This window comes from Papaver somniferum, chromosome 9 (genome assembly GCF_003573695.1).
Source record: "Papaver somniferum cultivar HN1 chromosome 9, ASM357369v1, whole genome shotgun sequence".
Lineage (NCBI taxonomy): Eukaryota > Viridiplantae > Streptophyta > Magnoliopsida > Ranunculales > Papaveraceae > Papaver > Papaver somniferum.
Genome location: NC_039366.1, coordinates 97,191,181 through 97,202,100, shown reverse-complemented (window position 1 = coordinate 97,202,100; position 10,920 = coordinate 97,191,181). Strand labels below are relative to the sequence as shown.

Sequence of the window (10,920 nt, the reverse complement as noted above, 5' to 3'; positions counted from 1 at the left end):
TATAGATGCATAACTTGTTATGCAGTCGAAAAAATGGTTGCACAATTCATTATGCGTCTGCATAATGTGTTATGCATCTTTTTTTGGAGTCTGCATAACGAATATGTAGTCTGTTTTCGAAATTTTCCCCAAAAATGATCACCTCCGATTTTTTCGTGAAAAATAAAAATGATATTTTTGTTCGTACTCGTTGTGTAGCTCTCTTAAAAAGATTTCCAACGATATAAAATTTGTAAAATTCCAAGGCGCGGATTTTTATATATGTTATATCCAAGTTGCGTTGCCAATTATACCCCTAAAAAGTTAGACTGCATAACGAGTTATGCCTGAAAAATTAGGCTGCATAACGAGTTATGCCTGAAAAAATAGTATGCATAACGAGTTATGTATTGATTCTTAATAATTTCGGATAATTTTGAATGTCACGATATCTAAAATTAATTGTGGACCTGAAAATAAGAATATTTTTTTTTTGGGCCTGCGCCTAATTTTTTCCTTATGTGGATAGGGGCACCAGGGTTTGCTTCATTAAACCCTACCATCATGTAGCCTAAGAAAACTGGGCTTTGATAAATCCACAACCAAAAAAATTGGGGATCAGAGGCCCAAGACCCGTAAGTAATCTACCCCCACACTAAAAAAGTAAAATTTTAGTGGAGGAGTACCTCTGCAATTCTTGAAAGTCTTTCTCGGGAACTTTAACCGAAAATTAAACTCTATCCCTCTCTATCAGAAAAAAACCCTAAAATTGACAGTGCAAGTGGGAAGAACACATCAGGAACCCCAGGGTTGGATGATTAAATACTGTTATTCAACCAATAGTTCTTCAATTTTGCAATGGGAGCTAGTAGAAAACTTCAAGGAGAAATCGATCGAGTCTTGAAAAAAGTTCACGAAGGTGTTGAGGTGTTCGATAGTATATGGAACAAGGTAATAATGCTTTCCTACGAACTTTCTCTTTTCTTCTGGTTATTATCGATTTTGCTTGTTGCTGATTCTTTGAATATTTTTTTTTTAGGTTTACGATACTGATAATGCAAATCAAAAAGAGAAGTTTGAGGCGGATTTGAAGAAGGAGATTAAGAAACTTCAGAGATATAGAGATCAAATTAAGACATGGATTCAGTCGAGTGAGATCAAGGATAAAAAGGTCAGTTAGTTCTCTTGTGTATTCTGAAAATGATTCAATTTTCAGTTTAATTTTCACTGGCTTGAAACCTTAAAACAAGACTAAAACTCTTAAGCCTTGTAAAATGAAACAGATAAAACCTAGTAACAATCTTTTGCCTCTTGAAATAGTAGAAACGTATTCATAAAATTCCAACGCATAGATATATATTGGAAACTAGAAAAGATCTCCTTACAATGTATTCAGTGGATTGTAAAACTTGACATCTGCGCACCTGTAGTTCCTCTGTTTCGTTATTATGTCTTTATTATCTTGTTTTAGGCATGTACTTTATTTATATTCAGTTCTTAGTATTTGTGCTTCCGCTAATTGTAGTTTTCTAGTTATTACGACAACGTTATCTTTTATAAATGATAGATGCTTGAATGATCTTTTGTTAATATGTTTTTTTTCTTCAATCCGAGTTAATAACATTAATCTTTTGATATATGTTGACATAGGTTAGTGCCTCTTATGAGCAGGCTCTGTTGGATGCTCGCAAGATTATCGAGCGTGAAATGGAAAGATTTAAAGTTTGCGAAAAGGAAACCAAGACAAAAGCCTTCTCTAAAGAAGGGTTAGGGCAACAACCCAAAACAGTAAGTTTTTTTTTTTCTTTTCTTTTGTCATTCTTCTAAACTATCAACTTTTACAAAGGTAAACATTGTTGCCAGATATGGTAGTTTTTGAAATCTCCAAGTGATGTGTGTATTCTAATTCTCAGTTATTTATCCAGTAAACATAAATATATCTTAAGAGTTGAGGATCAAAATTACGGTGGTTAGTTAAAGCAAGGAAGATGAATGGTGGAAATATTTTGTGTTTATTAGTTTGTCCAGCAAAAGTTCACCCTGTTCCTATGTGTCATCTTGAAAATGGGTTGAACGCTTAGTCTAGAAAACATCATCTGTCGTGTCTTTCACAACTCAGCAGCACTTATCATGCTTGAGAAGAGGGAGGAATCGGAGGATGCTTTGAATCGTCGGTGATTTTTATTGGCTTAGTCTGATGTGGTTCACAAGGCGATAGAACGGAAAGTTCTTAAATCTATTTAGAATGATGCTTAATGAATCAAAAGTTGTACTCTATGTTTGTTTTTGTAATTTTTGTTGGATCTGCGAAGCTTATAAGCTAACCTCGAGGGTCAATGTTTCTTCAGGCATTCAATTAAGTTTTAGTATAAAGTAACAACCACGGCTATTGGTGCTTGGCTGTGAGTGCTCTGTTATTCATAAGCTTTTGGGATTTATTCAGGATTAGTTGTGTATTTAATGGAATTCTTACATAACTGATGTATGGTGTAAACTTTTGGCATCACTATCTCGAACTCCTTGTATTTGTTTTATTTTCCATATTGTTGTAGTCACTATCTGGAACTCCTTGTATTTGTTATATTTTCTCTATAGCTTATTGTTATTTGTGGAATCTTTTGATTTCCTTTTATTTTTGTAACTGGATTTTTTTTCTTTTTTGTAGGATCCGAAAGAGAAGGCGAAATTGGAGACTAGGGAATGGTTAAACACTGTGGTATGAGAGATGGCCCTATACTTTTTTAAATCACGTACTGTGCTTGTCTTGAATAATCCATTGGTTTTTAACTGATGTCAAACTTCCAAGGATTTTGACAGTATTCGAGGCACAACAAAACTATATTTGTTTGTGGTATCAAACTTTGTTTTTATATTTGACCATCTATTGTGGAATATGTGTTTCTTCATTTATGTTGACATCATGCTGGAGGCTTATGTGGTGTGCTTCTTTCCAAATTTTATATGTTCATGACAGGTAGGAGAGCTGGAGTCCCAAATTGATAGTTTTGAGGCTGATATTGAGGGTCTCTCAGTAAAAAAGGGAAAAGCAAGACCTCCAAGACTGGTAAATGGGAGTTTCACCCTGTTAATCTCGTAGCCTTATCTGTAATTGTGGTTTGCTTTAGATATCATAGTCCTGATTTTTAGGTATCATTTTGCAGACACATTTGGAGACATCAATTGTTCGGCATAAAGCTCACATAATGAAGTTAGAGTTGATACTGAGACTTCTTGACAATGATGAATTGAGTCCAGAGGATGTTAATGATGTGAGAGATTTCATAGAAGACTACGTGGAACGTAATCAGGTAAGTGGTGCCAAGTGTAAATATCTAGCTCTTTTACGAACCTTAATTTCTGGTACGTTTTCTCTTTTTAACCATGCGAGGAGCCCTGTGCAAATTTTGGGCATTTAGATTAAGGAGTGCTGATTAATTCACTTGTTATCCATTGGTATGACAGGATGATTTTGAAGAATTCAGCGAAGTTGATGATCTTTACAGCTCTTTAGACTTAGACAAGGTGGAATTGCTTGAAGACCTGGTTACAATACCTCCTGGTCTTGTTAAGGTACACTCTCATGCATGACAATAATTATCTAATTGATAATTTTGTAGGAATCCTTGCCGTCCAAAAGATTCTAAGGATATACAGTTCTCATCTTTGTTGTTGTAGATATGCTGTGAGCTTCTTACTTTACATATAGTTGATAACTTGGTTAGCATGTTAGATGATTCTTCTTTTTTAAATGCTTGGTATCTTATATAATCATATGCTTCGGAATTTCTCTTAGATCACTGCATTAAATACTAGGTCCGTATGTGATCTCATCTGTTTCATTTTTTATCTGGCTGAGTGTTTGCGTGCCTTCGTGCATTAGTTTTTGCGAGATCTGTGTCTAGAATGCATATTTTAACATTTTCTTGACTGTTGTTGGGTTAGACCTTAGAGATGCGTCTTACCCCTGTTGTTAGGGTTAGATCTTAGAGATGCTTTGACAAATTAACAGTTATTTCACTTAATAATCTGGACACGTGTACCTTGCGCACAGTGTTTGTTGTGTCATCCTCTACCAGGTATTATACACCAAGTGCTTGAGAACTTAGTTTCATCCCTGTTTTAACAGAATGGATTTTTTTTTCTTTTTGTGTTACATGTTGCATCAGTAAGTCCTTGTGTAAGACCTTAGAGTTCTCCTTTGTACATGAAGTGCTTTGGCAATTACATAAAAGTTGAACTTGTATTTTTGTTAGGGTGTCGGTACCGCAAGTGCAGTATTAAGTATGAAGCCTTCTGTAACTTCTTCACCAACTCAAGTATCGGTATGTCTTCTTTCCAATGTAGTATGGAGTCAGAATAGTATGGACATAGACTCATTTGTCAGTGTCTTCAGGGGTTGTAGGTGGTAGGCGAAGCCTGCAAGCAATATACATATATATAAATGTGTTCACTTTATCACATATATGCTGGTCGTTTAATATGTTAGAATACCTCTGTTCAAGTTTAATATGTTAGAATACCTTTGTTCAAGCAAGCGGGTTGCATCATTTGGAATTTCGTCAGACAAGACCAACTTTTGGAAAATCTGGTGTTTGCAACTTAACTTCTCTGAGTGTTAGAAGAAGAGTAAGAAGAAATCTTAAGTGGACTGTTACTTTATGACAGTTTCTGGGGGTAGAAACCATATCTTGATTGTGACTCCTTTCTCCTACAAATTTTATATGACGTAAGAATAAATGATCGGTAAATACGCATGACGCATCTGTCATCTCTAATTAATTCAACTATTTGATAGGGATGCTGATGATACTGGTTGTTGTGTCCATATGAGAATCTTAAGTTGCTTCATAAAACTATTTTCTTCGTCAAACTTGAAGAAACAATTCCCATTTTATTTCATTATAACTATGCTTCTTTGCCCCTCATTGCCATAATGTACAGTTTCATTCGACAAACTTAGGTATTTTGGTTTTGTATGCACCTCTGATTCTGCGTGGGCTAGAATAAGATGGTTTTCATTGACGACTTTAACCTACTAAGATCATGTATTTAGTTATTCACGAAATGTCTTCTGTGTAATCAATGCCATAGATACGTTATAGTGCCGGGTATATAGTTAAGTCAAACAATCAGAATTAGAAGCCATTTAGAGATCTAATGGGTGGAACGACAGTGTCTTATGAGGCAAACACAACTTACACCAAAATGTTTAACGTGTAGCTTATGTATGGTTCTGTTTCGGTCTGTCTCAACAAGTAACATGCCTTTATTTGGTGTAAAATCATGTCGCATATAGGATGGCGGATATACTTGAAAATCATACTCGCTTTGTGTGAGCTTTAAAATTGATATCTATGTCAGAATAGCGATTATCAAGATAGGAAGATATTCCTTTTGTTTTGATATGAATCTTGTAAGTATTTTGGTTCTTCATATAGCCGACTGTGAACTCTTATGTAGTTTGTTGCTTTAGCACTATAGTTAGGATTTCTTTACACATCTCCAGGCAGCATTACCATCTGCTATTCTACAGGGTTCTTCCACTCCGGACCAAGTTGAAGAAACGGCTTCCCAGGACAGTAATTCTGATATAGTTCCAAGAACTCCACCTTCCAAGAATGGAATATTAAGTCAGTCGGCATTGACCACACCAACAGGAACCAATACAGCTGCTGCTACTAGCGCTATGGCAGCACGTTCAGCAGTCGGTGGTTCAACGGTTTCTTCAGTTTTTTCTGCTCCAGAATCTGCCCGAGGTGTTGGTGATACTTCTGCTGCTGTTGGTTCATCATCTCCTATTTCAGTGAAAGAGGAAGAGGACTCAAACTTTTCTAGCCACCGGTCTTCTCCAGTTCTTGCTGATATTACACTCGGAAGGAGTATGGGTAAAGGGACTGTGGGTGGAGGTACATCGACTCAATCACTTAATGGTGGCCATCTGAGTACCAGCAGTGTGATCCCCAGCAGCCCTGGATCGCTTGGGGGAGCTCCTACTGCCATGGATATGCCAAAAAGAAACATTTCAGGAGCCGACGATAGAGGAAGCACTACTATTGTACAACCTTTGGTTTCACCTCTAAGTAACAGAATTCTCTTGCCGCAAGTTTCCAAATCTAGTGAGGGAGCTGTTTTAGTTGATTCAGCTAATGCTAGTGAGCCGACAATGATAGGTGGAAAAGTTTTCTCTCCACAGTGGAGACCTCACGCTGGAAGCTCTTTTCAGAATCCAAATGAAGTGGTATGTTATGTAAAATTTAATAATTTTATGAAATCTTAGTCATGTACTGAACTTGTAAACTTAGGCGAGATGGTTTGGTAGCGTATCATATTGCTAGCGTCATAGCTTTACGTCCCTTATTGGAGAAGTATATATATTTGTGCAATGAGTAATGAAATTACAGCAAGCCATTTCACAAGACTCCTATTCCTTTTGTTTAGTTATAGAAGTTCCAATCCCTCCCAGTTCCTTACGTTTTACTCCGTAATTTCAGAGAGAGTGGGGATTCTGAGTAAGTTGTGACTACTGACTTACTGGAGTGATAATCAGGCTCTAGTGACCGTGACAGATCAATTAAGGCTTTTAACTTACGTGGTCGTGTCTTTATGGCCAATACATTGATATCGGGCTCTAGTTCACACACATTTCTGGATTTTGTTCTATTCTTCTTCTGATTATGATACCAATCTTACTTTATGGCCATTACATTGTTTAGTTTGTTGGATGATTGTCGTCCTGTTATTTAGAGATGCGTCTTCTACAATTTCAGGGCCAGGTTCGTGCAAGAACTGAGATTGCTCCCGATCAAAGAGACAAATATTTGCAGCGGTTCCAACAGGTGCAGCAGCAAGGACATAGTAACCTCATTGGTGTGCCTCATTTAAGTGGAGGAAATCAGTTCTTTCCACAGCAGCAAAACACTCTTTTACAGCAGGTCCTTCATTTTTTCTATATCTTTTCAATTTTTTATGGTTTCTGTTGCCTCGTTTTGATTTATGTTATCCATGCCACTCCTGAATGAATAACTTGTATACTCGAGTTAAACAGTAGAGCATGTGCTTCCTTTTTTTAGTTCCGTGCTATTCCAGTTGGTCATACATCACTATTCTTGATTTTGGGTCTATAATATATCGTGAAGATGTCGACCCCCCTCCCGTAGTCTCAGGGAACTCTGCTAGGGAAGAGACTGGTGATAAACTATATAGATCGTTGATAAGTATGTTTCAGGGTAAAGAAATGCATATGGGATATTTTTGGTCTTTGTTTCCCCCTATTCTCTTTGTCATAATATATAACAGATCTCTACTTCTTTTAGTATTATTGTTTCCTTTAGTAGGGAGTAGGGATTCATAAGGTTTTAATTAGTACTAATTAGGGTATGAATTATCATTGATTCCTATTTAATAAATTCTGACCTTGCATTTGATTTCTCATGCAGTTCAACTCTCAAAGCCAATCGTTATCGCCTCAAGTTGGATTAGGACTTGGAGTTCAGACGTCAGGTCTGAATAGCGTAACATCTGCTTCTTTACAGCAGCCAAATTCTGTCCTCCAACAGCAGTCTACTCAGCATTCTTTGATGTCAGCTGGGTCGAAAGATTCAGGTATCTTTTGTATGCTTCCATGTCTATTCACGTGTTGTCACCAAATTTCTAGTAGGTTTCGTACAAGTTCTTACTTGTTTCTGCTGCAGATTTTAGCCATGTCAAAGTTGAGGACCAGCAACAACAGCAGAATTCATCTGATCATTCAAGCATGGAACCTTCTATGAGTTCTGGGTTTAACAAGAATCTCATGAATGAGGATGATCTGAAGACACAATATGCAGCAGATACTCCTGTATGTTTAAAATCCGACGAAAGTTAACAGTTTGTACTTAGTGCTATTGATTAGCCTCCCATGAACTTGCTTGTTTAATGCATCATGTTCTTTGCAAGCAACTGCATATAAATATTTTAGGTTTACTTTTGTATAATTTAGATTAACTATAATTTGTCATTACAGGCTGGAGTGTCTAGCTCTTTGTCAGAAGCTACCCAAACTCCGAGAGGCATTGATCTTTCTCCTGGACAACCTTTACAGTCCAATCAACCTTCTGGCAGCCTGGGTGTCATAGGCCGACGAAGTGTTTCTGATCTTGGCGCTATTGGTGATAGCCTAAGTGCGTCAACAGCAAATTCTGGCGGATCGCATGATCAGTTGTATAATTTGCAGATGCTTGAAGCTGCTTATCACAAGCTTCCTCAACCCAAGGACTCGGAACGTGCAAAGACTTACATTCCAGTATGGCCTCCTGGTTACGCTTGAACTTTTTTGGGTTTTTCTATTTGCTAGGATAAAATCAACTAACCAAAACTGGTAGCATGCACAAGCTAGATTTCTCTGACTATATCATAACATAGCAAATCCGGAAGTAGCACCAGGACTTTCATGATGACACATCTTAGCTAGGGAGTCTGCGTCTGACATGACTTACATATCATAAATTAGATAGAGAGGAAGCCAAAGGTCCTATAAAATTCCTATTACCCCCTTCCAGCAAGCTAGTGTATCCATTTGATAGCTTCACAACAGGTAAGAGCTTCAGTCGTCACTATCTCTGGTTCCCAGCTTGCATTAGTGAGATCAATGAATGCACATTTTATTCCAACCTCTAGGTCTCCCAGATCTACTACATTGTGGGAGTTCGCTTGGTTATGTTCAGTAACCATGTGGTTGTTGGACTCTGATTAGGCTGCTGCTGCTATCGTTTCATGGCAGCATAGAAGATGTGAACAAAGAAAAGTAAAAATCAGGTAATTAAAACATCTTTATCCTTCACATGAAGAGAGAGGTCCTGTTGTTTACTTAAAGTAAGTAGAATTAACCCAAAGAAAGACTCCACTCTTTAGTATAATGGTCGTGAGCTATTTCACCAACCATTTAGGTTCAAAAGTAACCCAAATACCTTCAGCGAAAGGACAATGTATTAGGATAGTTGTCGGTTTCAGTAGACTCTTCTCAGCATTTCAGGCAGGAAAGATCTTGTGAACGCATCATCACAGAATTTGAATAAGGAATAAGCGAACTTTAGGTCCCTGAGGTTAACCTAAGGCCAATAGGAATTCGGTTATGCTATTGTGGGTGTTAATAAGTGTTCTCTATGCAGACTTAGCAGTGGAAACCCATTAGGAGTGTTCGTTCATTCCAGTGTATGAACTCCATTTCATGGTATTCTTATTATGTCAAGAGTGTGCTCTATCTTCTAACCTTTACTGAAGTTCTGATTTAAGATGATTCTTGTATTGGGGTTTGGATCTCGTACTCATGATGTCACCTGCTTTTTGAGGTTTGCACTCATAGTTGTTCTGTTGTGACTCAAAATCTCCATTGTAATGCGGAGCCCACCAGTCTCTTACATGTTTATAGAAGCTAGCTATGTCTTTAATTGCTCATATGCTATTATATTTTAAGATGCATCGCCTTTGTGTACCGTGGCAAATTTAGCTCGCTTGTTGTTTGGCAGTGCCATGTAGGGTTCTTTTGATAATAATGCTGCAGCACCTTAAACGGTAAGAGCATCAATAGGTCCGTGAATAGTTTCTTTGAACTGTCCGTTTCTCAACATTGAGTATGCAAGAAAAATGTCATTTGATACACGTTACAACTTCAGGATAAGAATAAGAACTGGCCTTCATTGATGTTGTGAGAAAATGTGGTAGATCTTAATATTTTTCAGGGCTTCTGGTTTGCTTCATTTTGTAGTGCTCTATGGATCAGATTTTTATATGTAATATTTTTACCAGGGAAAATAATCTGATATGTGCACCTGAAGTTTGACCAAAAGTTACACATGATTTAAATTCAATAGTTTCACATAACTAATCGTGTTTATCTGGCGATGATTTTTTACAGAGACATCCTGTGGCCACCCCACCAAGCTATCCTCAGGTGCAATCACCCATTGTCGACAACCCAGCCTTTTGGGAACGATTGGGTCTTGAGACATTAGGAACGGATACTTTGTTCTTTGCCTTTTATTATCAGCAGGTACCATACCTTTCTTGTGTTCCACTTTACATTCTGTTTCAATAGTTGGATTGCTTTCTCTCTGATTCTCATTGTCCAAATACACAAAACAGAATACTTATCAGCAATACTTGGCTGCAAGAGAATTGAAAAAGCAGTCCTGGAGATACCATAGAAAATATAATACATGGTTTCAAAGGCACGAGGAGCCCAAAGTTGCGAACGATGAGTATGAACAGGGGACGTATGTTTACTTTGATTTCCATATTCTCAACGACGAAAAGCAACATGGATGGTATGCAAACTTTCAGTTACATTTCAAGTAGCACGAATGGCAAAAGAAAGAGATTACTAATATTGGTTTCTTTTGCTTTTCTTTACTCACAGGTGCCAAAGAATCAAGACTGAGTTCACCTTCGAGTACAGTTATCTCGAAGACGAACTGGTTGTATAGATCTGTGTATTTGACGCAGTGGTTGCAAAGAGTAGAGAGTCAACACTGTGATCAACTAGTTAACCTTGGTAATTCAAGGGGTTGTTTTATCCACAAGAACACAAGTGATAAACACTTGGAGCAGAAACTTACTTCTTTATATTAATAGCAATATCCTTCAACACAGGTTTTCTGCATTAAGTGCTTAGCAGGTAGTTATAGGTACACTAATCAGACACATAAGAATAAACTGAACAGTAATAACTATATAGTCTATAACTTGCAACTGCTAGGCAGACGAGAATAGAGCTTATTTGCTTTATGCCACCACTCCCGTCCCGTAGCTTTTAAACCTTTTATTCTTTTAATCCCGTAAATTATTGCTCAGATCTACACTAAATCTCTACATACCCTCCGGCCCCCACATCAGAAACTCTTTGGTACCCACAGGAACCGGCCATGATTTTATAAAAAATGAGTACAAACGCACATGGGGAACATA

The 10,920-nt window shown here is 37.4% G+C and overlaps 1 protein-coding gene across 4 annotated transcripts; it reads left to right on the top strand.

The window, feature by feature from the left end:
- The first annotated feature begins 664 nt into the window (after window positions 1-664).
- On the top strand, window positions 665-10,615 carry LOC113309508 (general negative regulator of transcription subunit 3-like). Of its 4 annotated transcripts, none has more exons than XM_026557936.1 (16): window positions 665-930; window positions 1,019-1,150; window positions 1,651-1,767; window positions 2,645-2,695; window positions 2,954-3,043; window positions 3,141-3,287; window positions 3,442-3,549; window positions 4,233-4,301; window positions 5,513-6,217; window positions 6,747-6,911; window positions 7,416-7,581; window positions 7,671-7,816; window positions 7,982-8,260; window positions 9,872-10,006; window positions 10,099-10,280; window positions 10,373-10,615. In XM_026557936.1, the coding sequence occupies exons 1-16, from the start codon at window positions 838-840 to the stop codon at window positions 10,437-10,439; spliced, it is 2,652 nt and encodes an 883-aa protein (XP_026413721.1). In that variant the 5' UTR covers window positions 665-837; the 3' UTR covers window positions 10,440-10,615. The 4 variants fall into 4 exon arrangements, with proteins under 4 accessions (XP_026413721.1, XP_026413720.1, XP_026413719.1 ...); XM_026557935.1 differs by having other exon boundaries at window positions 1,630-1,767; window positions 7,671-7,813; XM_026557934.1 differs by having other exon boundaries at window positions 1,630-1,767.
- Window positions 10,616-10,920: the final 305 nt, after the last annotated feature.

Bases quoted from the DNA above. Each gene is read 5' to 3' on its own strand.
- LOC113309508 (XM_026557934.1), top strand. From the start codon at position 838: ATGGGAGCTAGTAGAAAACTTCAAGGAGAAATCGATCGAGTCTTGAAA. The intron at 1,151-1,629 runs GTCAGTTAGTTC...ATGTTGACATAG, and splicing joins GTGAGATCAAGGATAAAAAG to GTTAGTGCCTCTTATGAGCA. The intron at 7,817-7,981 runs GTATGTTTAAAA...TTGTCATTACAG, and splicing joins AATATGCAGCAGATACTCCT to GCTGGAGTGTCTAGCTCTTT.